At 63.7% G+C, this 26,815-nt stretch overlaps 1 protein-coding gene across 2 annotated transcripts; it reads left to right on the top strand.

Annotated features, from left to right (window-relative positions):
- Positions 1-1,345: 1,345 nt before the first annotated feature.
- PIK3C2B (phosphatidylinositol-4-phosphate 3-kinase catalytic subunit type 2 beta) lies at positions 1,346-26,815 on the top strand. Of its 2 annotated transcripts, none has more exons than XM_074893636.1 (33): positions 1,346-1,418; positions 9,761-10,744; positions 12,393-12,493; positions 12,616-12,770; positions 12,909-13,029; positions 15,121-15,232; positions 15,340-15,419; positions 15,506-15,569; positions 15,813-15,959; positions 16,248-16,281; positions 16,608-16,803; positions 17,734-17,856; positions 18,745-18,912; positions 19,112-19,223; positions 19,310-19,452; positions 20,523-20,711; positions 20,867-20,960; positions 21,065-21,159; positions 21,241-21,421; positions 21,506-21,613; positions 21,702-21,794; positions 21,909-22,038; positions 22,975-23,111; positions 23,271-23,440; positions 23,615-23,771; positions 23,866-23,975; positions 24,100-24,301; positions 24,728-24,852; positions 24,929-25,046; positions 25,232-25,313; positions 25,413-25,519; positions 25,610-25,738; positions 25,844-26,815. In XM_074893636.1, exons 2-33 carry the CDS (start codon positions 9,833-9,835, stop codon positions 26,030-26,032), a joined length of 4,884 nt encoding a protein of 1,627 aa, XP_074749737.1. In that variant the 5' UTR covers positions 1,346-1,418; positions 9,761-9,832; the 3' UTR covers positions 26,033-26,815. The 2 variants fall into 2 exon arrangements, with proteins under 2 accessions (XP_074749737.1, XP_074749738.1); XM_074893637.1 differs by lacking the exon at positions 1,346-1,418 and adding an exon at positions 8,667-9,139.

Genomic DNA, 26,815 nt, shown 5'->3' with positions numbered 1-26,815 from the left:
CTGGGGACACGGATCAACCAGCGCGGGCTGAGCCTGCGCCTTGTTCGTAGCGCGGGGGGGCTGCGGGCAGGGGGTGCCCTGCAGAGGAGGGGCCCCCTGCGCGGGTCTGGGGGGTCCACCCGCCCCGTCCCCTCGGGGTGCAGCTGGGAGGGGCAGCGCTGGAGAAACCCCGGGTGTTTCCAAAGGGGTTAGGTGAAGTGGGAAGAGAAGAAATCCAGGGAATAATCCATCCCGGGAGGGATGCTGGGGGGTGTTTCATGAGTGGGATTTCCCCAGGCGACCCCCAGCCCCGCTCCGGCTCACCCCACCCCGGGGGTGACGATTCCTACCAGAGGGTGGGTGCAGCCCGTCGGGGTTTGCAGGCGACGTGCTGCTGCTCGGGGCCACTTTTCCATCAGGGCCTGATGGGAGATGGGGCCTGGGGGTGCCCAACCGCACCGGGGAACCCCCGAATCCCCCCTTTCCCCCCTGCACAGCCCTGGGGAATCCTGCAACACCCTCCGTCCTCCCCTCTCCTGGGGATCTTCGGGGAGGCTGGGATAACTCTGCCACCGCTAAACCCAAACCGCAGGCCGTGACCCGCAGCCCTCCCAGCGTGGCTCGCGGCTCTCCAGCGCGGCGCTGGGGTTTCGGAGGTGAATATTACCCCCGTCTGCGAGCGCCTGGCAGGGCCAGCTGCCTGCAAAAACAAATTACAGCTACCGCTGCGATGGCTCCAGCACATCTGTTGCCCACAATGTGCTTGTGCAGCCGCTTTCTGCCCTCGCTCTCTCCCCCGAGCCCAGGGGGGCTGGCTGCTGAGGGTGCGAGGGTGTCCCCACCAACCTGGGGGGCTCTGGGGACCAAGCACAAGCACCCCAACTCCAGTGGGGTGTTGTGGGGTGTCTCAGCACCCTCCTGCAGCTCCCCGGAGGGGTACAGAGGAGCATCCGCACCCCTGGAGGTACGAGCCCAGTGGGCAGCAGCGGGAGGTGGGTGCTGATGGGGACCCCAGGGTTGCGGCTGCAGCGTTTTGGGGAGGTGGGGGGCAAAAGGAGCAGCACCCAGCGGCGGGACGGGGGTGATGCGGGATGGGGGGGGACGCGGCGGCTCCTTGGGCAGGGGGAAGGGGGGAGCTGGCAGCGTCCCGGGGATCTATCGGGGGAAGCCGGGTAGGGGGGGCCACCGGTGGCCAGCGCCGCCTCGCCCCCGGCCCCCGGCGCCGTGCAATGCGGCGAGCGGCCGGGAGGTGGCCCCGCGCCGCGCTGCGCCCCTCCATTGTCCGCCGCCGTGCTCCCTCCCTCCCTCCTTCCCTCCCTCTCTCCCTCCCTCTCTCCTCCCTCCTCCCTCCTCCCGCCGCCGCCGCGGCGCGGCCCCGCCGCCGCCCGGCCCCAGCCCGGCCCGGCCCCGCCGCCGCCGCCGCAGCCCGCTGGGAGCAGGTAGGGCTGAGCCCCGGGGGGAGCCGCGGCGGGGGGGGACACACGGGTGGTGGGAGCAGGCCGGCTCCTCCAATGAGCGGGTCGTTCCGGGTTTTCCCCTTAAAAAAAAAAAAATTATATATATATATTAAAAAAAATAATAATTTCCCCTCCCGGGAGGAGATGTGGGTCGCGCACGGGGCTGCCGCGAGTCGTTCCCCAAAGCTCCAGCCCAGCCTTGTGGTTTTTCCAGGACTGAAAACCCCAAAAGCCCCGGGGAGGCAGTGGCGGGGGGGGGGGGGGGGGGGGGGGGGGCTGGTGGTGGGGGGTGGTGGGATCCCCGGCGTTGCACCCCCCCAGGGCACGGTGAGGGGTCTGGTCTCTTGAATTGCATCGTCGGGGCGGGGAGAGGGGGGGTGGGGGGGCGGAAAGTTGGGTTATTTTTATGAGCAGAACAATGAAACGGTCCCCGTCAAATTGCAAAGTTGCCCGTCAGCAAAGTAGAGGGGCAGGGCTGGGGGGGTCTGCGCTTTTCCATCATGTCAGAGTCCCCCCGCCGGGACAGGGATGGGGACAGGGACAGGGACAGGGACAGGGACAGGGACAGGGACAGGCCAGCGCTCCTGTGCGGCCGGGAAGGGTCAGCTCGTTCCCACCAAAGCCACGGGGCAGGCGTGGGCTCTCGGTGCGGGGCGTGGGGGCATTTCTGAGGATGCTGGGCGTGCTGCAGCGAGCTGCGCTGCTCCCCCTGCTCCTGCGGTCCCCCGCTCTGCGTCCTGAACTTGCAGAAATGCTCCTGCGTGTATTTAACAGTAAACTCCAGAGATATGCCAGCTATTACCCCTAAGCGAAGGAGATACATTGACTTAACCGCAGCTATTCATGTGTAGAAGGCCAAGCACGAATGTAATTGTTCATAGGATCTGGGCCGGCGAGAACTAGCAGTAGTGTGAGCAAGAAAAATCAATCATTTTCTCCCAAAGAGGGAGAGAGGGGGTAGCGGGGAGCTGGGGGGGGTGAGGAAAACCTGCCTGGCAGATGTGGCACCCAGCTCTCCCAGGCTAACCGCCCCGGCGAGGCGCCTGCCCCACCTCGCCTTGGGAGCACCCTCCTAAATACCAAGTGAAGCTGGGAGAGGATCCGCGCCGCGGCTGGGAGCCCGAAGGAGCTGCTTTTCCAGCCCAGCAGCTGGGCGCCAGCCCTCCTTGTGTGCTGCAGTGTAGGTAGGTGCTCCCTGTGCGGGTGCTAAGGATGTGTGTGCAGCCGGTGCACCCCGACACCCCGGGCTGCGGGGCAGGGGATGTGTGTGAGAAGCTGGGGTGCCTCCAAGGCCGGGGTCCCCGCGGTCCTGAGCCGTGGGAAGGGACCACGGGGGTTGTAAGAGCGGCAGCATCCAAGGCCCCGTCCTGAGTGAGGTGTTTCCCTGCGTGTCGGATGCTCTGGGGGAGCTGCGTGTGTCCAGCCTGTGTCTGGTGTGTCCTTGGGCTGTGGATGTGTAAATCCTGGGGGCTGAGCAGCCTAAGGAGTTGGTTCCCACTGCAGACTGGTGTGGGGCCAGCCAGGCCCCCTGCACCCCAACAGGGTGCTGTGGGTGGGGTGGGGGGGTACGCCCTGGCTGCTGCATGTCCTCTGGGCACCCCACTGGCTGCAGGAGCATCCAGATCGGGGGGGAGCCCCGTGAGAGCAGGGAACAGCCCTGGCGTGGATACAGCCACAATCCCAGCAGCAGGATCCGTCCCACCCCGCCGGGCAGGACCCTTCCCCTGGGTGCTGATGCTGAGGGTGGGGAGGTGTCGTGCTTCACGTTGCTCGGCTCTCCTTGAATGTCTATGGGGGTTCAGCCCCTCCTCGCCTAGCTGAGCCCCCCCCACGCAGGCTGCACACGCAGGATCGCTGCCGATGTGCAGCTGGGTGCCCGTACACCCACGCCGTCGCGCAGCCAGCCACGCCGCGCCGGGTGCTCGCCGCAGAGGAAGCTGAGATTTGCATAGGAGCCGAGCGCCAGAGCTGCCGTGCCGGGGAGATCCTGACCGCCAGCATCCCCTGGGGAGGCCGAGCACCGAGAAAACCTGGCCCTGGGGATGGGTGCTGGGTGCTGGAGCAGCGAGGGTTGAGTCATTTGGAAAGTCCAACCACGGGCGTGCCCCAGGGCTGGGGAGCAGGAGGAGGCGCGGGGTGTCTTGAGCTGCTGTGGGGCTCAGAGCTGCCGCGTGGGAGCTGGGAGGGTGGGGGGCAGCGGTGGGTGGCTTTGCGGAAGGGTCCCACCCTCGCTTCTCCCCGCACCCCCATCGCTTCACAGGTGCTGGGTGAGGTTCAGCATCTCCTGTGCAGCCGAGCATGTGGCTGTCGCACCTCGCTGCGAAGGGGGGCTCTGACATCCCCCCCACCCAGGCTGCCGCCTGCCTCACGCCTGGCTGGGACACCCCATTGTCCCCTCCTGTGTCCCACAGCCACGCGGGGCTCTGGGTGCTGTCTCTGCAGAGCTCCCTCCTTCGGCTGCCCCAGGTCGGGGGCTTTCCCGTCCAAACCCAACCCATCTTCCCGGCGCAGGATTTCCTCACAAGGGTGGAAATACGTAGAAAAACGATGGAAAAGCCTTTGGCATCAGCCAGCTTCACATCCTGCCTCCTCCAGAGAGCTTGGACCAGACTGGACTTTGCTCTGCTATTAATAGGAGACCTATCAGCTTGAAGAGGAAGAAACTCCTCCCGCCATAAGTCAACAGGTTGGAAGCGAGTGGCACTGGCTGTTTTCAAGGTGTTTGCTCAGCTCGGTGTGGGCCTGATTTTATTTTGCTGCACGTTACAAACTGGCTGGATCCTGCAGGTCTTCACGTTGCAGCGGCGAGTGTTGGGGGTCTGCCCCAGCGATGGGAGCCTTCGGGGTGCGTGGAAGGAGCCGCGTCCTTCGTGCCCAGCCCATGGTGAGGGTGGCTCCTCAGCAGTGAAGCGGGGCTGGAGCCTGGCCCAGGGACCCCGGCTGCAGAGCCAGATCCTGGGCGACTGGGATGAGCTCCAGGCTCTTCCTACCACCCTGCTGAGAAATGCTGGAGACAGCTCTTGGTGGGGGGAACCAGCTCCAAACCCACCCTGGAAACTCCCAGGAGCGCAGCCCCTCAGCTTTTGGAGCTCAGTTTTTTGTCTGCAAACTGGGGGATACAAATAGATGCCTACAAATGTCTGCTGGGATCAGTTTTGAGGGGAATCACACCATTTTCACTACAAGCACTTCCAGAGTGTTGGTTTTGCTGGGTTTTGGGTTGACGGGTGGTGTTTCAGCAGCGTTGAGCGTGGCTCCAGGAAGGAAACACTCCGGGTTTTGGTTTTGGGTTGACATAGCGCCTAGGGATATGGTGGAGTTGAGAATGGTCAGTGTGAGGTTAATGATTGGACTGGATGATCTTGAAGGTCTTTTCCAACCGAGATGATTTTGTGATTCTGTGATTCGTTTTTCAATGATCTTTGAGGCCAGGTTCCTTTTCTGGAGCTGCGGTTCCAAACTGGGATGAAAATCCTGCATTTTGCCTGTGTTGAAACAGCACCTGGAGACCCACCCAAAGGGCTTTCCTTGGTCATGACATTGCTCAGGAGGTCCCAAAAGGCCCCGTTTCCTTCCTGTTTTGGAGCGGAAGAGGAGAACTGAGACCAGATTGTTTCTTCTGGAGCAGGGGGAGCTGGGTCCTGCCTGCTCTGGGGGGTGCTGAAGCTGGTAAGGGGTCCTGGGAAGCTGTCCCCCTCCATGCTATGAGCTGCATGGGATGAGGAGCTGGCTCTGCCTCGCAGACGTAGGAGCATCCCCGCTGCAGGACAGCCCCGGGGTCCAGTGTGTCCGGGGACCTTTGTCACCCCACGATGTGCTGTGACTCACGGCGGGAGTGATGGCACGTGGCTGGGCAACGCAGCCAGGAGCAGGCTCCGTGTCCCCAAGTCAGGGAAGCCCCCCGCCATCCTCCTGGCCGGGCAGGGGCTGCTCCGGCGGCTGGGAACGCGGCAGCTCGCCCCGTTCAGCGGGAGCAGCAGGATGGATGGATGGACCCGCAGCCCCAGAGGTGAAGGCTGGTGCTTTATCCTTCTCACGGCCGCTCCTCCCTCCACCGGATTATAAATGGGTGTGAATTGTCTCCCCTGATAGGCATAACCTCCATCCCCGGCTCCCACACCCCGGGGAGGTGCCCCTCCGGGGCTGGCTTTGCTTCCTCGCCCTCAGATGTTTGATGTCTTCCCAGATGCTTCGGACCTTTCTATCTGCTCCCAACGCAGCTGCCTGCGAGGGGGAAGGGAGGGAGGGAGGGAGGGAGGGATGGGGTGAGCTGGGGGTACACAGAGAGCCCCCACCATCCACAGGGGCTCTGCCCCGGGCTCCCATCCCCGGGCACGGGGAGGTGGGGCCGGCTGCGGCGTTTGCTCCGCCGTGGGATCCCGTAGGATGATTTTCTGCTCGGCTTCCCTCGTCCCTCCCCGCGCCGAGCAGGTGCTGCTCAGCTGCCGGGAGCAGGGGCGGGTATGGGGTGGCTGCAGGCGGTGCTGAGCTCCCCCCCGGGTCCCCCCCAGCCTGCCCCGGTCCTCCTCGCCCTCCTCCCAGCCTGATGCTCAGCTCTTGGCAGGAGAGCTGGGATCGTCCCTCCCTGTCCACTGATGCTGGGTGTGGGGACAGGGAGAGCCCCATGGAGAGCCCAAAGCCCTGCAGAAAGGCTGTCCCCAAGAGCCACTGCAGAGCAGGACCAGCTGGGGTGGAGGGATTTTTTTGTGGGGGGGCTAACGGAGCCCCTGAACCCTCAGCAGGGAGGACCTGACGGCTTCCCTGGGGCTGGGCTGCTCCTGGGTGGATCCCACTGTTCTGGTGTTTGAGAAATCAACTCCGGGGGATCTGCCAGCACGCAGGCGTGAAAGTCTCCCCCCAAGCCTCACTTTTCTGCCCACCCTGGGTGTGTGCCCCACGGTGTGCAGAGCCCGGGGGGCGGGTGTTGGTCAGACAGCAGCTGATGCGGGGGGAGAGACCAGAGCAAAGAAAATGTGTCCTCAAAGGGCAGGTTTGCTTGGAGCCAACAGGGACAAGAGCTTTGGCTTCTCCAGCCACGGCTGCAGCGGGTGCTGACGCTGAGAGCCTCACAAGGGGCTGTGCTGCAACCAGCAGATGCTCTGAAATGGCGTTTAAAAACACGAGAGGTCCCAAAAGAGGATTTGGAGCTGGTTTTGTTGCCCTTTGGGCTCAGCACTGATGTTCTTGAGGGAGGAGGTTGGCTTCGTGCACCTGGGCAGTGCATCGATGGGGAAACGTCCCTGCGCTCCACTGATGTGGCCACGGTTGTTGGTGGGTTACACGAGGGATGCGGTGCCTGTGCATGGAGCTGCAAGGCTGCAGTCTCCTTTACGGGGCCGTGCTGGTGCAAACTGTGAAGAAAATTGAGTTCGACCATATTTTAGGGCTTAGGGCAAAGGGTTTCCAGTGGACAAGTGGTTTTCCCTCCTGTGTGCCTCCAGCCGAGCTGTGTGCTGCAGCCACAGTAACTCAGCACAGCTTTTCTCCGAAAGGTGGGATCCCAGGCTGGATGGGTCTCCTGAGGCTGACGTGACCGTGGCAAATGCCAGGAAATTTAAAGTCAGAAAATTATCCCTATGTTATTAGTAGTAGTATTTTAAAGAGGAAAAAAATCTGCTTGTCTCTGCTCCTCTGGAATTCGGCTCCCGCCTTGGGAGCTCCAGTGCTGAGAGCGAACTGGGGGCTCACAGTCCCGGGTAAATTTTGTAACAGGCTGCTGGGGGAAGAGAGGCATTTGGTGGAAAACCAAACCCCGGAGAGCAGGAGCCGGCAGTGGCACTGAGGCGCTGGTTGAGCATCAGTCCTGCTCCTGGCCGAGGACTTGGAGAGCGACCAGGAGAGTTTTGGGGCTCTTCCATGTGGGTTTGCATCGCCTTGGTCCGGCTGCCGCGCCGGCTCGGGAGGGAAGGGGCTGAGCCGCCTGCTCAGGGATGCTCGTGGTGTCCCCAGCGAGGTGACATCCCCCAGGTCACACGCAGCCCCCTCCTGCATGGCTTTTCTCTGGCTGGTTGCTGTGCCCGGTGCGGGCTGAGCCTCCCCGTCCCCGTGTCCCGGCTGCTCTGACGGTGCCCCCCCAGCTCAGGTTTGGGGTTGCTGCCCTGGTGCAGGTCCGGCTGCATCTCACCAGCACACGCGGGATCCTCGGCGCGACCGAGCGGGAGCGTTTCTCTGCTCAAAACGTCAGCAAGATGCAGATGCTTCTCTTGGAGACGAGAATGGGTTTGTGGCTTTGTCAGCCACAAAAATCGGTTTGATTTTATTGCTTTTGGGTTAAAAGCAGATTTTCTTTGTTCAGCTTCCAGAAGCCCAGGACTGCCAGCTTTTGGGATTTCTATTTTTCCAGGAAAAGCCCACGGCTGCCGGCAGGGACTGAAATGCCGGGAAAGGGAACACTTCCAGCCTGTGTCCCCCCAACCCTAAAGCCATTTTTCCAGTTAGAAAGCACAAAAAAGCTGGTTGAGTGAGGTCCCTGGCCAGCCTGGTGTTGGGGAGGGCAAGAGGGGACCCGTGCCGGCGAGGGGGTCAAACCCACCTCACTTGCAGGAAATGTGCTTGCAGCCTGGGCCGGGCTAATTAGCAGCCATCTGGTCTCAGGGTCAGGAGGGCCCGTTTGCAGGTGGTGGTGGGTCTGGGGGGGCTGCTGTGGGTGATAATCAGCAACCAGGCTGGGAGGGGACGGTGGGGACCAGCCTGGTGACAATGGTGATGCTCCACTGGGCGCTGTGTGCTGGCGGAGGGTGGTCACTGGCATAGCCCAGGCTGGAGGTGGTTGCCCTGTGCTATGGGGTGGGATGTGGGGGGCACGTGTCGTGCCAGGTGGGCTCCTCCATTGCGGGGGGTCAGACCAGGCAGCGGTAGGGTCTGCCAGTCCTCTCCCTGCTCCTGCACTTCGTGGTTAAGGGCTTTGAAGGAAAGTCCTCAGGTTCAGCGATGCCCCAGCAGCGCTTTCCAGCAAAAATCACCGGGAAGGGGTGGTCGCACCCTTTCGCCCTAAATCCGAGCATTACCCAGAGCCCTGCGCAGTGCAGAGCGAGCGGGGTGGGGCAGAGGAGAGCCCTGGGTGGCAGCTGAGGTCCCGTGTCCTCCCCGTGCTGAGGCTCGTGAGACAGCCCTGGCCAAAGCCCGAAAACACTCGGCTGCCTCTCAGCTCTAGAGATTTCAAGTGCTGGCTGTCTCCGGGGGCTTTGGGCTCGCTCCACTCTTCTGTTTAACATCCACTTCATTATTTATTTTGCTAGGAAGGGAAGAGGAGGTGAAACATCCTTCCCCAGAGAGCGCGGCGCTGGCCGGGCAGAGCCGAGCCCCCCCTGCGGTCACCACCCTCCACGGGTTTTGGTCGGGGGCCAGGCAGCGGTTTCCAGTCCGGCTGCTTCTCCTCTCCGCTTGCGCAACTGAACGCTGCAGAGTCGCTGGGTTTGGAGGCTGCGCAACGCCGGGTGCTGTGGAGAGGCTCGGAGGGACCCCTGGATCCCTTCGAGGGGGCTGGGGATGCTGGTGGTTGATGGGGATGCCCGCGTTCCCATCGCCGTGGCCCGTTTCTTGCTGGCTGAAGCAGCTGGTTGGTGCTGGGGAATAGCGATGGGAGCTGGTGAGCAGCGAGCGCTCCCGGCTGTCCCGAGCCGTGCACGGTTCCCTCTGCTGAAATGGGGTTTGAGGACGGGCTGCAGCGGCCCTCAGACAGGGAGAGAGCAGCGAGCTGCCAGGTAAAACCCTCAGCACCAGCCGTGGGAGGTTGGTTCCTCGCTGCCCGGGCTGCTGCAGACTGACTTTCCTCTTCCCCACGGGCACGGTGCGGGGTGAGGGGGGCAGCACCCTGCCTTGTCCCTTCCTTGCCCTCCTCTCTCATCTTTTCCTTTCTGCTTCAAAAAGCCCTAATTTTGCTGTCTTTTTCTCAAAGCTGTGATGGTTCCGAGATGAGCAAGGCAGCTCAGAGCCACGTCCTGGGCACCAGCCCCACTGCGGAGCCTGTGCCGGGGCACAGCAGCGGCGTTGCAGGTTGAGTCAGCCCCAGCTGCAGGCGCTGGCCCCGCTGCCCTCCCCTCTCTGCGTCTTATTTTGTCCTCGGGGAAATACGTCGGGCTCCAGCAATAGCCCCAGCAGCTGCAGCGGGGCCAGCCAGCCCTGCCTGTGCTGCCTGACTGGTGGCCACAGGGTCCTGGCGGGGCGGGCAGCAGCCAAATCTTTATTTAACCCATCACATTGCCGAGCCCCTAAATATTTCCTTTTTTCCATTGCAGAGAGGAAGGGCTGTACCACCTTCATTAGCCGACCTTCATTTTAGTGGCCTGCCCAGCCATTAACCCTTGCCTTTCCCCTCTGCCCAGGTGGCCGGCGGTGCAGCATGCCTTTCTCCTGACCCCTGAGCCCGGGAGGAAGAGGTCCCAGTCCCCAGAGAGATGTCCGCCACGCGCGGCAATGGGGAGCATTGGAAGTCCCTGGAGTCGGTGGGCATCAGCCGGAAGGAGCTGGCGCTGGCAGAGGCGTTGCAGATGGAGTACGACGCGCTGTCCCGCCTGCGGCAGGACAAGGAGGAGAACCGGGCCAAGCAGCGGGGAGACCGGCCCCTCATCTCCTGGGATGACCCCACCGAGAGGAACGGCTGCGCCGGCATCAAAGCGGCACGTGGTCTCTCCGGCTCCGACCCCACGCTCAGCTACAACGTCCCCGTGGTGCCTGAGGGTCCCCCCGTGCCCGGACCCCCCCCCGGCCCCAGCTCCCCTCAGCCGGACCCCCAGCCCTGGCTGAAGGGACCCCTGGCCGGGGACTACCTGTACATCTTCGAGGGGTCAGGGGGGGACTTCCTCGGGGAGCCCCTCAACGGCACCTCACCCCACGACAGTGGGGGCAGCTCCCCCAAAAAGCTCTCGCCACCCCCGCTGCCTCCCCGGCACCCCCTCTGGAGCTCCCCCGAGGGGACCCAGCGCTCAGGGAAGGGGTCCCCCCCATCCTCCAAAGGACCCCAGCCCAGGGACATCAACATGTTCTCGGCGGCCCACGAGCGGGCTCACGGCAAGCTGCTCGGCCGCCGCATCTCCGAGGAAGACCCCTACGGCATCGCCGACTATGGCGGCATCAACGACGCCATCACCTGCCTCAACCTGAAGTCCACTTACGAGTCGGAGGTGCTGCGGGAAGCTGCCCGTGGCTGGAAGGAGGGCAGGAGCATTTTTGAGAAGGAATCGAGCGGCAAGCCGGTGGCACGGAGCAAGACCATGCCCCCCCAGGTCCCCCCCCGGACATATGTCTCCCGCTTTGGCAACCGAAAGAACCTGGCACCAAACAAGAACCACAGGATCTCCATCGATCCGGTAAGAGGCTTTTCTCTCCCTGCCTTGGAAGTGGGGCTGGGATGGAGCTGAGGTGCTGGGGAGAGCCAGGGTGCAAATGGGGCTGTCGGCGCCTGCGGCTTTGCTGCGTTTCCTTCACTCCGGGTTGGTTTTATTTGTGCCATTATGGGCTCCTCAGGGTCTTGTTTGTACCACGGTCGGAGGCATCCACGTGCTGAGACACCGTCGCTGGGGTTAATAAGACCTTTCCAGATTGCACAGCTCCCCGAGGGGTGCGGGGTCCTGCAGCTGTGGCCAAAACCCTCTGGGGTGGGCGACCTGGGGCCAGGAAGCCAAGTAGAAGGGCAAGTCCCACCCGGGCATGATCCCTCTGCTGCCGAGCAGGCGGGGTGCTCCGTGCGCTGCCATCTGAGCGCTGCCTCCTCTCCTCACCCTCGTGCCCAGCCACTGCCGGACCCCAGGCACTGCCCAGACCCCGCAGCCAAAGCCCCCTGCCCGGCCCCAGGGCTGGCACAGCCCATGAGTGCCCTGGAGCACTCCTGGGGTCTCCAGAGGTCACGCTGCAGGTGGTTTGCATCGGGCTCGTGTCCCGCCAGCTCACAAAATGTCACAAGATCCTCCGGAAAGAGCCGGGAGTCTCCTCCCGAGAGCCAGGCGATTGCTTTCCTGTTCGCCTCGCAACATCCTTTCCGATCCCAGCTCCATTCTTCCCTTCGTCGAGCAGCGAGCGGGATACCTCCCCTCTGCGTGCAGAGACATTAGGGGGCTGCTGGCGCGGCCACCGGCTCTCTCCCGGGGCTACCAGGTCCCCTGTCCCCAACGGGGTGCCTGTTGCAGGGGCAGAGCCCTGGCTCTGGTGCGGCTCTTCCCACCTCCAGCAAGAGGAGGAGATAAATAGCGGGAGAAATCACCTTCCTTGCAGGGTCCCCCCTCCCCGGGGAGCAAGGGATGCAGCTGGGGACTGCTGGCGGGGGCTACGTAAGTCACTCTCGGCTTTCTTAGTGCCAGAAACTAATTATAAAAGAGCATTAAAATTGTCTTTAGCGGCTGCTGTGTTCTCTGCCTTTCTCTGCCTCCCGTTAGCTGTTGGCTGGGTTAATTGCTTTGACAGTGGGGCCATTGTTCACTTCGAAAGAGCGATGGAGGCCCGGGGACCCCCAGGCGCGGGGGGGGAGCCTGGCACAGTGGTGCCACCGCTCTCCCCAGGCATGTGGGGCCGGGCATGGGCAGCACCCCGGAGGCCTGGGGACGGTCCCTGCCCATCCCGCGGCATCCCCGGGTCCATCTCTGCCCATCCCTGGGGAATCTCCCCGTTGGGGCTTTTGGAAACAGCCTGGAAATGGCCAGTTTTGTGGGCAGGGGGCTGGGGGTAGCGAGACCTCAAGTTTCCCTTCACCCAGCTGTGGGGAAGGTGCCGGTGCAGACGTGGGTGATGTGTCGTCCAGCTGGGACCCGCCTGGCCCAAACGCCTCCTGCGCTGGCCCACGTCCCCCCTGCGCTGCTGCAGAGCTGCCTTTCCCCCGGCCGCAGCAACACCGGGGCGAGCAGAGGCTCTTGGTGCCCGATGCTCTAACAGGGGGATCTGGCAAACCCCGTCCTGGGTGGGCGGTGGGCTGGAGACCCCTAAAGACGCTGCAGCTGGCTGATGGGCTCGTGCTCTGCCCCATAGGTTGCCCCCCGGCCGCACTCCTTCTCCAATGGCTACGAGCTCTTCGAGGTCTCCGAGGAGCGGGATGAGGAGGTGGCTGCTTTCTGCCACATGCTGGATGTGTAAGTACCCGTCTGGGGCTGGAGCACCCCACTGCAAAATGCCCCAAAACAGGTGTTTCGGGGGCAGGGGGGGCGCAAAACCCAAAGCAGGGCAGCATCTCTGACCTGTCCCTGCCTCGCAGGCTGCGCTCCGGCTACAGCACCAAGGACTATTCCCTCACTGGCTTGGTGTGGAGCGCCGTCAACCTCAGCCCCGAGCAGCTGGGCCACGGCGTCAGCCTGAAGGTGACGGTGGTGTGTGACAGTCTGCGGGAGCCCCTCACCTTCACCTGCGACTGTAAGTGCCCCACGCTGCACTGCCAAGCAGGTCTCCCCTTGCAGCAATCAAGGGGGGACCCCCAGCAACCCCCAGGTGAAGGCTTAGGGGGGGTCCCACCATCCCTGAGGCTCACAGCGCTGCTTCCTCTCTGCGCAGGCTCCTCCACCGTGGACCTGCTCATCTACCAGGCACTGTGCTACACGCACGACGAGCTGCACACCGTCGACGTCGAGGACTTCATGCTCAAGATCTGCGGTTTGGAGGAGTTCCTGCAGAAGTGAGTGTCGGTGGGGAGGGGGGGCACACACCCCTCCCCCCCCAACCCAGGGCTCATGTGCTCGGCCGTGCTCGCCCCATCCGTGGCCTTGGCCGGGTGAGATGGATGGTCAGGGCTGATCCCGCCGTGATGGATGCTTGGGGCTGATCCCGGTGTGCACAGCGGGAGCCTCTCCACTCCCTTTCCCTGCCCCCCGAGCCGCAGCGATGCTCTTGCCAAAAGCAGCATGTTGGGAGCATCTTTCCCGGTGGCAGGGTATCCGTCACGCTGACCCCCGCGTGCCTGAAAACCCGGGAGCTGCCAAAAAAGCTCTTTGGAGGAGTATTAATAACAACTGTGTCAGCGAGCGGAGCGGCAGAGCCCAGCTTCTCCCAGCCTGTTGTTTAAATTGCAGGAGAAGATGGAAAAGGGACATGTTGGGTGGGGGGGAGCGGGTGTGAGGGGCACAGGAGCATCAGGGCTGTGGTGGGCTCCTTGGCTGCAGAGCTGGGGATGGGTGATAGGGACCGAGACCTGCACAGATCCCTCCTGCCCTCCCTGCCCTGCTGCCTTTCCTGCAGGAAGGCTGCGTGTCCAGAGGGGTTTTGGGGTTTGATGGTTTGGGAGAGCTCTCTGCAGAGGAAGATGCAGCAGCCATGCCTGCACAGGCACACGTCGTCCTTCCCGGCGGCTCGGTGCGGCGAGCCAGCTCCCGCTGCTGGAGAGCTGCCCTGGGCCTGGCCCTGCCATGGGAAATCTGCGGGAGCTTTGCCACGGCCTCCAGGAGCTGCCGGTTTAGGCCCTAAAGGGGCGGCTGGGAATTGTTCAGCCCGGGAGAGCCCACGCAGCACCCGAGCCGAGGGCGAGCGGAGCCCAGCCTCTGCTCCTGCCTGCCCGGCACGGCTGCCTGAAGGGTAATTCCCATCGGTGCTGAGCCCTCGTGCTGCCCAGCAGCTCAGTGCACGTGTGTGCGTGTGTGTGCGTGTGCACACGTGTGTGTTGGCACACAGCAGGGGTACAAGCTGTTCGCTCGCCGTGGGCACCGCAGCGTTTCTGTTCAGCAAACCTCTGCCTTGGGGCTACCAGGGAGCAGCCAGGGTAGGATGGATCCAGCCAGCTTGGGCGGCATTTCCCAAAGGGATGCACCTCCCGCTTTTTGGGCAGGGAACAGCATCCTGGGCACGGAGCGGGACAGTCCCCAGCGAGCATTTCCCCGAGAGCCAGTGCGCTGCTGTATCTCCCTCAAAGGACCTTTGAGAAAGCCCCAGGACATAAAGCCCTTTTGTCACTGATCTTTTCTTTCCACATCTTCCCGTGGTGGAGGAGATGCTGGAAGTGCCAAAACCCTCCCTGCGGAGCCGGTCGGGCCCTTGAGCTCTGCAAACCAGCCTGAGCTGCTGTTACTCGCCCCCCATTTGCTTCTGGAAGGCGCAGGGGGCGGCAGAACCGGGCCGGGGTGCGCAGGATGCCGGTCCCGTTGCTGCCTGTGCGGCTGGCTGCAGGCAGGGCTTCCCGCAGTGCCTTCCCCAGGAAGGGAACATGACACGGCACCGGTGGCCACGCACCCATCGGACTCCGTGTCTCTGTGTCCCCGTCCCCTGCAGCCTCGTGAACCTCTGGGTGTGCCTCTCCCAACCCCCCTGCCTCATCCTGCCATTGCAGCTCCATCCTGCCCGCAGCCTCCCGCACCCCCTCAGCACCGTGCCCGCTCTGCTCTGGGGGTCCCACTCTGGGGAAAGGGCTTCCTTGCTCTGAGGCTTGCCCCCCAGTCCTGCTGTCAGCCGGAGCATCCTCCAGCTTCCCGGGTCCACACTCCGCTTCCCACGCATCGTCAGGCAAATCCAGGCACAACAGGCTCCTCCGTGCCTGCTCCCAGCTCCGTCGCGCCGGCTGGGCCGGGCACAGCTTTTGGGAGGGTGCAGGGGAAGGAGGGAAAACAATAGGTTATTCTTTGCGCTTCCTAACGCAAGCGTCCACGAACTTGGTTTGCAGGCAAGGCGGACACGGCCGAGCTGCCACGGGGCATTGGGTTGGGGCACCCCGGGTTGAATTTTGGGGCCTGGCATGGGATGGAGAGGGGCTCAGCTCAGCGTGCGGTCTCTGTCCCCACAGCAAACACGCGCTGGGCAGCCACGAGTACATCCAGCACTGCAGGAAGTTCGACATCGACATCCGCCTGCAGCTGATGAAGAGGAAGGGGGTGCGCAGCGACCTGGCCCGGACGGTGGGTGCCGGGGTGTGGGGGGCAGCGTGGGGGTGCCTGTGCCATCTCCCTGCTGCGGGAGCACCCGTGCGCGGCCGAGCTACGGCACAGCATCTCTCCATCTCCAGGCGAACGACGACCAGAGCCCCTCCACCCTCAACCACTACATCCACCTGCAGGAGAGACCCATCAAACAGACCATCAGCAGGTAGAGGGGACACGGGGCAGGGGGGACCAGCCCCCCGTGCTGGGTGTCGGCCTGGCCGGGGCTGAGCTCTGCTCTCTGTCCCCTAGGCAGGCCCTGAGTCTCCTCTTCGACACCTTCCACAACGAGGTGGATGCTTTCCTGGCAGCCGAGGTGAGCCCCAGGGGTGGAGGGGGCATTTTTGGGGCCACCTGGATGCATTTGCTGCGGACTCTTTCCCCTTTTTGTTGTGGGGTTCTAAGGGTGCATCAGAGAAGGGGAAAGGCCATGAAAGTAGGGGAAACTGAGGCACAGGCTGATGCACCTCCCAGTGCAATGGCGCGTGGGCTGTGGGGAGCAGCCCCTGCTCCCTCAGCTGCCCCGGGGGTCCCACATCAGCCCCCCTCTGCCCTCCAGGGAGACTTCCCACTGAAGGCAGAACGGGTGATCCAGTCGGTCATGGCCATCTGCAACGCCCTGGCTGCCGTGGAGTGCCAGGAGATCACAGCAGCCCTCAACCAGATGCCCCCCTGCCCCTCCCGCATGCAGCCCAAAATCCAGAAGGTGAGTGATGGGCACTGGGGGGGTGCGGGACTGGGGGGCTCAGCCGGGAGGTGCAGAGGAGAAGCAGATTTTCACATCTGACTTCTTTCCCTCCTTCCTCCCACTGTACCACGTGGAAAATTCCTCAATAGTTGGGAGCAGGCAGCTGCCTGGCCGTGCTGCCTGCTCCGGCAGCCGAGGAGCCCAGGCTGGTTACGTAAAGCGGCTGCCTTGGCGAGCTGCTCCCCACCGACAGCGCGGGGCTGATTCTGATGTTGCTCTTGTGGTTTCTTTTTTTTTCCTCAACAGGATCCAAATGTTCTGGCCAAGAGGGAAAATCGAGGTATTTCTGTTCTCCTCCTCCCCTTCTGGGCTCAAGTTCTTGGTGCTTTTAATCTTCAAGCCCCTCCCCCTCAATTATTAAGGCCAAAAATGCGTTTGAAACCATTCTGGTTAGGAAAAGAGGGTTTCTGGAGGCGATGGCTGTTGTTCCTCCCCGTGAACTCAGCGAAATGGGAAGCCTGAAATTCTCCCTCTCATCCGCTTTGTCCTGGGGGAGACCTGCCCACAGTCCAGCCCCAGGGTCCCTCCAGCATCCCAAGGGACGTGGCGGGGGGGCAGCAGGGCCGGCGGCCGCCCGGTCTCACCCATCTCCCACCTCCCCTTCAGAGAGGATCGTGGAGAGCCTGACGGCCGCCATCCTCAACCTGGTTGAGCTCTACTGCAGCACCTTCAACGCCGACTTCCAGACGGCCGTGCACGGCAGCCGGGAGCACGGCGTGGCGCAGGAGGCTCGCCTGCTCTCCTGCCCACTCTCCTTCACCGTCTACGCCACCCACCGCATCCCCATCACCTGGGCTGCCAGGTAAGGGCAGCTGCCTGCACCTCGCGCAGCCTCTGCCCGTCCCGGGGCTCACACCCGTGTTAAACACACCGGGACAGGGGTGTCCCTCTCTCTCCCTGCCCCAGATATTCAGCGGGTGTGGAGGGAATAAGAGCTAACGCTCCCCAAGCTTCCTAAAGGCAGGAATATGGGGATGCTGGTGCTCGACAAGCGGTGAGGGATGCTCGGAGCCAGCTGATGCCGGAGCTTCTGGGTGGGACGGGCTTTGCCATGCTCTCCCACCCCAACCCCACGAATTCCCGGGGCTGCAGCATCGCTCCCGAGCTCACCACCACCCCGGGGATGTGACAGATGGCCCCGGTGCAGCAGGGCCGAGCTGCCCTCACCCCACATCAGCGGTGTGCTGCTTTGTTAGGTGCCTCGGTGCCCGTACCCGCTTTCGGCCCCGTGTTGGGGGACGGCGGGGGTCCGGGCGGGCAGCAGGAGCCCACCACGGGGAGGGCGTGCGAGGCAGCGGCGCCGGCAGCAGCCGCCCCGCCGGGGACCCCTCGCCTTTGTCCTGTCCTTAATGTATTCCCCTTGGTGACTGGCTCCGAACAAAGCGGGTAGCCTGGGAAATGCCGGCATCCCCTGACCTCCGGCGCCCTGCAGCCCTCCCCGGATTGTCGCTCGGCACCTGCCACATGGCAGGGCCCCCCCGGCAGCCCCCCGTGTGATGGTATGCGCCGTGGCATATGGTGATGGGGACGGGGGCTCCCAGCTCTCGCCCCCTCCCCGGTGCAGCCCGCTTCTCAAGCCCAGCCTGGGGAAGACACAGAGGGTCAGCACCTCCATCCTCCCCACCCTGCTGATGCAGGATTTGCCCCATGGTGGGGTGAACCCCTGGGTAGCAGCTCCCCTGCCCCAGGCCACGCGCCCCCCGGCTCACAGCTTCCTCTATTCCCTTTGCAGCTACGAAGATTTCTACCTCTCCTGCTCCCTCAGCCACGGCGGCAAGGAGCTGTGCAGCCCCCTGCTCACCAGGAAGGCCCACGTCTACAAATACCTCTTCCACCTCATCATATGGGACCAGCAGTAAGGCAGCGCCCTGGCCATGGGGTGGGCAGGGGGGTCGCGGTGCCATACCCAGCCACGCTGCCTTCCTCCTCCTCTTCCTCCTCCTCTGCTCCAGCAGCTCCTCTCCGCGCCTCTCCCCAGTTTTTGGGTGTCAGAAGCTCTTGTGTCATCCCCGGGAATAGCACCGGCCCCAGCGTCAGCCCTGCCCTCCCTGAACATGTGTGTTTGCACCCAGGAAAGGGGATCAGCTCCAAAAATAGCCCCGGGAGCAGGCAGAGAGGCTGTGCCAAGCCCTCGCCACGCCTGGCATTTGCAGTGGCCCGGGGAGGTGGGGATGGGACAGGATAATTTTAGAAGGCGCTGGTGCCCCCCAAGGACAGGCGCCGAGCGGCCAGCGGGACGGCGGGGCACGCCGTGGTGCCGGTCCCCTCCGCGGGGCAATGCCCTTCCCGTGCTCACTCACGGGCGGGATGTAGGTGCCACCCTGGGCTCCCCGGGAGCGTCGGAGAGGAGCCTCAGCCCCGGGGTCCCCCACAGCCCCCTCCGGCCAGGGAACGAGGTCAGTGTGCGGTGGGGGCCCTCCATAGCGGCCCCCCCTGCCCCGCGGTCACCTTCCCGGGACAGAGAGCAGCAGGACTGCCTGGTGCTGGGAAAGGACCAGGGTACATGAGCTGCTGGTTCTCCCCAAACCCAGCTGCCCCCCATGGGGTGTCTGCCCATGCTGTGGGATCTCCATCCCATGCTGGGGAGGGGGCATGTGGCAACCCCAGTGCCAGCAGCAAAGGTGTCTGTTGGGCTGGGCTCCCCCGGGCACGCTTGGCATCCCAGGGCGGGAGGATGGCCAGTGCCACGGGGGGCTGGCTAGTGCCACAGGGCACGGCTGAGCCACCGGCTGCTCTCTTGCAGGATCTGCTTCCCCGTCCAGGTGAACTGTCTGCCGCGGGAGACGCTGCTCAGCGTCACGCTCTTCGCCGTGCCCGTCCCACCCCCGGGGAGCTCCTCCGACGCCAACAAACAGCGGCGGGTCCCCGAGGCCCTGGGCTGGGTGACCACCCCCCTCTTCAACTTCAGGCAGTACGTGGGGCATCCCACCACGCCGGGCACAGCGAGGGGCCGCGACGGCATCCCCGGGGTGGGGAAGGAGGGTCCCCAGCACCGTGGGGTCCCCAGCGCCTCGGCTCAATGTGGGGATGGCATCGCTGCAGTGGTGGCACCCTCCTGCCCTGGCAGAGTAGCCCCCAGCTCCAGACTCTCACCCCTCCTTCTCCTCCAGGGTCCTGACCTGTGGGCGAAAGCTCTTGGGCTTGTGGCCAGCGACCCAGGACAACTCCAGAGCCAGGTCGAGTGCCCCCAACTTCCACCAGCCCGACAGTGTCATCCTGCAGGTATGTTCTGGTGGCTGGGAGTCTGGGGGACACAAACCCCCCGAGCCCCATGTGTGGCCCCCACTCACTCCCTGCCTGTGCCCCAGATCGACTTCCCCACCTCTGCCTTCGAGGTGAAGTTCACCAGCCCACCGGCGGCCGAATTCAGCCCCAAGTACGAATTCAGCAGCCTGGGGGAGGAGGACCAGCGCAAGCTGCGGGAGGCGATGCAAAAGAAATCGCTCTACTGGTACGTGACGCGGGGTGGGGATGGCATCACCCTGCCGAGGGGGGCTCTGCTGATATACCCCTGGCACACACAGCGGGTATCGGGGGGTCTGACCCTGCTGCTGGCTGCTGGTGGCTGGGGATGAGGCTGGAGCCCGGCGTTTGGCAGAGCTGCCTGCCCGCAGCTGCCTGTCATCGGTCCTCCTGCGCCCTGCCCTCCCCTCTCTGGGGAGGGTCTCTCCAGCCATGTCCCCCCCAGCAGGGACAGCTGCCCGGCCCCTTGTCCAGCCCGGTGTGGCCGAGCCGGCCGGTGTCCTCCGGCACTGGCTATAAACGGGAGGATCAGGTGTCAGCAGCTGCGCCGGGATCCGCTGCGCAGGACGGTGCTGACGCTCCTTGCAAAACATTCCTGGGGTGCGCAGTCAGCCTGGCTCGCTCAGGAGGTCCCCGGGCAGGGGGACAGCCAGGACCGTCCCTGCAGCAGCTCAGTCACCCCTGTGCATGGGGACTTGGGTCCTGGCTGTCCCTTGGGGCATGGGGTGCAGTCTGGGGATGGGGGGAGCCCCCCACATCCTGGAAGCTGCGCCAGGGCAGGGTCAGACTGGCTCTTAGGAAGGATTTCTTTGCAGAAGGGGCTGTTGGGCGTTGGAATGGGCTGCCCAGGGCAGGGGGGGAGTCCCCATCCCTGGAGGGGTTGAAGAGTCGGGCTGACCCAGCGCTGAGGGATCTGGTGGAGTTGGGAATGGTCAGGGGGAGGTTCATGGTTGGACTGGAGGATCTTCAAGGTCTTTTCCAACCGAGATGTTTCTGGGACTCTGTGATTCTGCAGCACCACACAGACCTGCCTGCTGAGCCGGCCTCAGCCCGGGGCAGGGGGATGCAGGCAGGATCCTGCTCTCCATTAGCTCCTCTTCCCCATGGGTAGGGCAGCGGTGAGGCAGCAGGGAGGGCTCAGAGGGGTTTATCACTGACCCCCTCACCACACGTGGTTTGGGCAGAGGAATGCCACATCCCCAGCCCTGTCCCATCTGTGCCATCCCCTCCCTCACCCCACGCCTGAGCTCTGTCCCCTCTGTCCCCTCGGTGCCGTAGGCTGATGGACACCGACCGCAAGCGGCTGTGGGAGAAGCGTTACTACTGCCACGCAGCGCCCGGCGCCCTGCCCATGCTGCTGGCCAGTGCGCCCAGCTGGGAGTGGGCCTGCCTGCCCGACATCTACGCCCTGCTCAGCCAGTGGGCCTACATGAGCCATCAGGATGCCCTGGGGCTACTGCATGCCACGTAAGCCACCCCTGAGCTGCAGGGTGCCACAGGGATGCGTGCTCTGGCACTGCTGCCCTCCCCGTGCGCACAGGGAGAGGGCAGCAGTGGAAAAAGGAGGTGGAGGGGGATGCTGAGGATGCTGAGGCTCCCCGTGATGCCTGTCCTGCCCGCAGGTTCCCAGACCAGGAGGTGAGGAGAACGGCCGTGCAGTGGATTGACTCCATCTCCGACACCGAGCTGCTGGACTACCTGCCGCAGCTAGTCCAGGTGTGTGGGGGGACTGGGATGTGGTGTGGGGTGCATGCCAGGACTGGGACGTGGCGTGGGGTACGTGCCAGTCCCGTTGTGCTCCAAAACTGTCCCCTCTCCAGGCCCTGAAGTACGAGTGCTATCTGGACAGCCCGTTGGTGCGCTTCCTCCTGAAGCGAGCGATCTGTGACCTGAAGATCACTCACTACTTCTTCTGGTGGGTTTGCAGGGGGGGTCAGGAGTGGCGGGGGGGGTTCCCCGGAGCTCACCTGACCCCATGTGCCCCTGCTCCAAGCAGGCTGCTGAAGGATGGCCTCAAGGATTCCCAGTTCAGCATCCGCTACCAGTACCTGCTGGCAGCTCTGCTCTGCTGCTGCGGGAAGGGGCTGCGGGAGGAGTTTGACCGGCAGTGCCTGCTCGTCAACACACTGGCCAGGCTGGCCCAGCAAGTGCGGGATGCCGCCCCCTCTGCACGCCAGGTGGGTGCCAGGGCGGTGGGAGGGGGTGCAGGGGGGTGCTGGGCTGTGTCTCAGCCCCGACCCCATCCCATGCCCACCCCGCAGGGCATCCTCCGCGAGGGGCTGGAGGACGTGAAGCAGTTCTTCAAGGCGAACGGGTCGTGCCGGCTGCCGCTCAGCCCCAGCCTCCTGGTGAAGGGGATCGTGCCCCGGGTGAGTGCCGGAGCTGGGGGTGTCAGGGGGGGCTCCTCTGCCCACACCCAGCTCGCCCTGACTCACTGCACCTTCCTCCCCATGGCAGGACTGCTCCTATTTCAACTCCAACGCTGTCCCCCTGAAGCTCTCCTTCCAGAACGTTGATCCCCTTGGGGAAAACATCCGAGTCATCTTCAAGGTGAGCCCGGTGATACCCAAACCCCTGGCATGGCTACCCCAGCCCACGTGGAACTGGCTCAGCTTTGTCCCCACTGTCCCCCGGCTCTGACGGCTCTTCTCCACCGTCTTGCAGTGCGGCGATGACCTGCGGCAGGACATGCTGACGCTGCAGATGATCCGGATCATGAACAAGATCTGGGTGCAAGAGGGGCTGGACATGCGCATGGTCATCTTCCGCTGCTTCTCCACTGGCCGCGGACGAGGTAACCCGGCATCGGGGCGTCCCCCGGTGGCATCGGGCCCCAGGTCACTGTGCTCTTGGGCTGGTGATGGCTCAGGAGGTCCTGGGGCTCTGCTAGAGAGGAGCTGCTGCGGGGAGCTGTGATCCCCCTTTGGGTCTGATCCCACCAGCCCGTCTGTAGGAACGTGGCTTTGCAGGCTGTCACTCAGCCAGCTGAACAGGAGCCAGCATTGTGCCCAGGTGGCCAAGAAGGCCAGTGGTATCCTGGCTTGTATCAGCACTAGCGTGGCCAGCAGGGACAGGGAAGGGATCTGACCCCTGTGCTCGGCACTGGTGAGGCCGCCCCTCGATGAGTGGGTTCAGTTTTGGGCCCCTCACTCCAAAAAGGCCATTGAATGACTCGAGCATGTCCAGAGAAGGGCAACGGAGCTGGTGCAGGGTCTGGAGCACAGGTGTGATGGGGAGCGGCTGAGGGAACTGGGGGGGTTTAGTCTGGAGAAGAGGAGGCTGAGGGGAGACCTCATGGCCCTCTCCAACTCCCTGAAAGGAGGGTGCAGAGAGGGGGGATGAGTCTCTTGAGCCAAGGACCCAGCGGCAGGCCAAGAGGGAATGGCCTCAAGCTGCGCCAGGGCAGGGTCAGACTGGCTCTTAGGAAGGATTTCTTTGCAGAAGGGGTTGTTGGGCGTTGGAATGGGCTGCCCAGGGCAGGGGGGGAGTCCCCATCCCTGGAGGGGTTGAAGAGTCGGGTTGACCCAGCGCTGAGGGATCTGGTGGAGTTGGGAACGGTCAGGGGGAGGTTCATGGTAGGGCTGGAGGAGCTTCAAGGGCTTTTCCAACCGAGAGGATTCTGGGATTCAGCGGTGACGGCTGGGGAGTGGCTGGGTTGGTGGCAAAAGCGGGGGTCTTGGTGCCCCCCGGGTGGGATGGATGGGTCTCACCCTGCTGTCTTGGCTACCAGGCATGGTGGAGATGATCCCCAACGCCGAGACCCTACGCAAAATCCAGGTGGAGCACGGCGTGACGGGCTCCTTCAAAGACCGGCCGCTGGCAGACTGGCTGCAGAAACACAACCCTGAGGAGGATGAGTATGAGAAGGTGAGGAGGAGCCTGGCAGGGTCCCCGTTCCTCATGCTCCCCTCTCCAGGGACAAGATCTGTTGCTTCCCAACGTGTCCAGCCTTTCTCCACACATGGTTGCAACTTCCCTCCCTCCCTCCCTCCCTCCCTCCCTCCCTCCCTCTCTCCCTCCTCCCAGGCTGTGGAAAACTTCATCTACTCTTGCGCCGGCTGCTGCGTGGCCACTTACGTGCTGGGGATCTGCGACCGGCACAACGACAACATCATGCTCAAGACCACCGGCCACATGTTCCACATCGACTTCGGCAGGTTCCTGGGCCACGCACAAATGTTTGGCAACATCAAGAGGTGAGAAACGCCTCCAGCATCCCCTTCCCCATCACCTGGGCTCGTCCCTGCAGGGCTGAGGCTCTTTAGCGTTGGGGTTCACCCCAATTTTGTGGGGTGAAATCTCATGCTGTGGTCCTGGTGGTGGGTGACCCCCAGCCATGGTGACGTTCTGTCCCTGCTTCCCCCATGCAGGGACCGGGCACCGTTTGTCTTCACCTCGGACATGGCGTATGTCATCAACGGGGGGGACAAGCCCTCCAGCCGCTTCCACGACTTCGTTGACCTGTGCTGCCAGGCCTACAACCTGATCCGCAAGCACACCCACCTCTTCCTCAACCTGCTGGGGCTGGTGAGAGCCGGGGGGGCCACACACCCATCCCCCCAGGCACAGCAGAGGGGTCCTCCTGCTGCCACCTGCCCTCACCCTCTGCCTCCCCTCCCAGATGCTGTCCTGTGGCATCCCTGAGCTCTCCGACCTGGAGGACCTCAAATACGTCTACGATGCCCTGAGGCCGCAGGATTCTGATGCTGATGCCACCACCTACTTCACCAGGTAGAGGACGTGGGTGGGTGATGGGGCAGGAGAGGATGAAGGGAGCCCATGGAGGGGGACGCGGGCACAGGCTCAGCACACCAACGGGCTCCTCCCTACTGAACACGCGGTGGCCTCATTGCAGGTTGATCGAGTCCAGCCTGGGCAGCGTGGCCACCAAGCTCAACTTCTTCATCCACAACCTGGCGCAGATGAAGTTCACGGGCTCCGATGCCCGCCCAACCCTCTCCTTTGCCCCCCGCACACACACCATCAAGACGTCCGGCCGGATCCGCGACGTCTTCCTCTGCCGCCACGAGAGGGTCTTCAACCCCAGCAAGGGCTACGTGAGTGGGGACGGTTGGGGACAGGTGAAGGGACAACTCAGGCAGTTCTGTCCCAGTGCTTCCCCCCAGCCCCATATGGGCTCAGGGCACCCCAGGGTCCCCATCCCATGCCACAGCCCCATCTTTCACAGAATCCCAGAATCATCCAGGTTGGAAAAGACCTTGAAGCTCCTTCAGTCCAACCATGAACCTCACACTGACCATTACCAACTCCACCAGAACCCTCAGCGCTGGGTCAACCCGACTCTTCAACCCCTCCAGGGATGGGGACTCCCCCCCTGCCCTGGGCAGCCCATTCCAACGCCCAACAACCCCTTCTGCAAAGAAATCCTTCCTAAGAGCCAGTCTGACCCTGCCCTGGCGCAGCTTGAGGCCATTCCCTCTTGTCCTATCACTTGTTATCATTTGTCCTATCACTTTCTGCAGACCTACGTGGTGAAGGTGCAGCGGGAGAGCCCAGGCGAGGTGGCCTTCGTGCAGCGCACCTTCGAGGAGTTCCAGGAGCTGCACAACAAGCTGCGCCTCCTCTTCCCCTCCTCACTGCTGCCCAGGTACCCCCGCAGACCCCCACAGACCCCCGGGGCTCCCCACTGCCCCCCAGGCTTTGCTGAGTGTCCGTCCCCACAGCTTCCCCAGCAGGTTTGTCATCGGACGGTCGCGGGGTGAAGCGGTGGCCGAGCGGCGGAAGGAGGAGTTGAATGGCTACATCTGGCACCTGATCCACGCTGCCCCCGAGGTGGCAGAGGTGCGGAGCTGGGGGGGTGGTCCCAGTGGGGTGGAGGGGGGCTGCTGCCTCCCGAGAGGTGGGGATGGTGCTGGGGACACCAGTGAGGTGGGAAAGTACGTGGAGGGCCACTGCACCATGTAAAGCACTGGCACGGGGGACATGGTCACTACTGTCACCACAAACGTCACCTCCTCACCCCACAGTGTGACCTCATCTACACCTTCTTCCACCCCCTTCCACGGGACGAGAAGGCGTCTGGCACCAACCCAACCCCAAAGCCGGCAGGTAGGAAGGCCGGGGCAGCGTTGGCAGCAGGCTGGCACCGCGCGGGTTGATGGTGGGGGGCTCCCGTCCCACCCGCGCCCCTCCTCTCCTCCTCTCCAGACGCCACGTGGGCTCGGCCCCTGGGGAAGGTCGGCGGGGAGGTGAAGCTCTCCATCTCCTACAAGAACAACAAGCTCTTCATCATGGTGATGCACATCCGGGGGCTGGTAGGTGCACGGTGCTCGGTGGCAGCGGGGTGGGGGGGGGTCCACCCCACCACTGCACTCACGGGGTGCCCCCCGCTCTCTGCCCCACAGCCACCGTTGCAGGATGGCAATGACCCTGACCCCTACGTCAAGACCTACCTGCTGCCCGACCCTCAAAAAACAACCAAGAGGAAAACCAAAGTGGCCCGAAAAACCTGCAACCCCACCTACAATGAGATGGTAAGTGGGATGGGGATGGGGATGGGGATGGGGATGGGGATGGGGATGGGGATGGGGGGGCCAGGGGGGGCCGTAGCTGAGGGTCTGTCCCATTCTACTCCACAGCTGGTCTACGATGGGATCCCCAGGGGGGACCTGCAGCAGCGGGAGCTGCGCCTCAGCGTGCTGAGTGAGGAAGGCTTCTGGGAGAACATCCTCCTCGGGGAGGTCGGCATCCGCCTGCGGGACCTTGACCTGGCGCAGGAGAAGATGGGCTGGTTCGCCCTGGGATCCCGCGGCCATGGCACCCTCTGAGGTCCCACCGCCGGGGCTGGGGGACCCACGGCACCGCCGCCGCGGCTCTGCCCGCCCTGGGATGTGCCCGTAGGGACCGGGCACCGATGGGTGCTGCCGCAGGCGTCTTCTTTTTTAAGTTTACCTTGTGTCAAGGGAGCAACGCGGGGAGGGAGGGGCAGGGAGGACCAGTGGGGCGCTTTGGGGGGGGTATTTCTTCCTTTGGGATATCTGTATTTTAATTTTTTTTAATAACGAGTAGCGTGCGGCCAGGCACCGGGGCAGAGAGGAAGAGGGGAGGCGTCGCAGAGGTTCGCTGTGGGCTGGGGGTGCGTGTACCCGCAGAGCCCCGGGTAACAGCTCCAGCCTGGAGCCGGGCAATTCCCATCCCCGGGGAATTTGCTCCCAAAGGAGAGCGGTGTGGCGGGGCCGTGCACGGCACCGGTCCCGTGTGGCTGTCCCCCCCTCCACGCCACAGGAAGGGGACCGCTGGCCACCCTTCCCGTCCCCACGCCAGATCCGTCTCCTCGTCTGCCGTCCGGCCCCGGGGTGCGGGCTTGGTGCCTGTGGTGCTTTGTTTACAGCGAGAGCTCCGTAAACGGACGAAATGTTTCTCAGGATCGAGAATAATGAACTTAACCTTTATATTAAAAGTTTTAAATATTGTATCTAGCGGGTGTTGGGGGTGGGGGGGGCAGCAGCCTGGCCCTGCCAGCGGTTGGGGTGCTGGAGCTGGCACCCGCCAGTGGTTGGGACCCTCCTGCCTGTAACACGGTGGCGTGAAAATAAAGGAGATGAAGCGTG

Source organism: Strix uralensis, chromosome 24 (assembly GCF_047716275.1).
Source record: "Strix uralensis isolate ZFMK-TIS-50842 chromosome 24, bStrUra1, whole genome shotgun sequence".
Lineage (NCBI taxonomy): Eukaryota > Metazoa > Chordata > Aves > Strigiformes > Strigidae > Strix > Strix uralensis.
The sequence above is the reverse complement of the archived record's forward strand: the minus strand, read 5'-3'. Positions and strand labels throughout refer to the sequence as shown.

Bases quoted from the DNA above. Each gene is read 5' to 3' on its own strand.
- PIK3C2B (XM_074893636.1), top strand. From the start codon at position 9,833: ATGTCCGCCACGCGCGGCAATGGGGAGCATTGGAAGTCCCTGGAGTCG. The intron at 15,420-15,505 runs GTAGAGGGGACA...TCTGTCCCCTAG, and splicing joins ATCAAACAGACCATCAGCAG to GCAGGCCCTGAGTCTCCTCT. The intron at 23,772-23,865 runs GTGAGAGCCGGG...CTCCCCTCCCAG, and splicing joins TCCTCAACCTGCTGGGGCTG to ATGCTGTCCTGTGGCATCCC.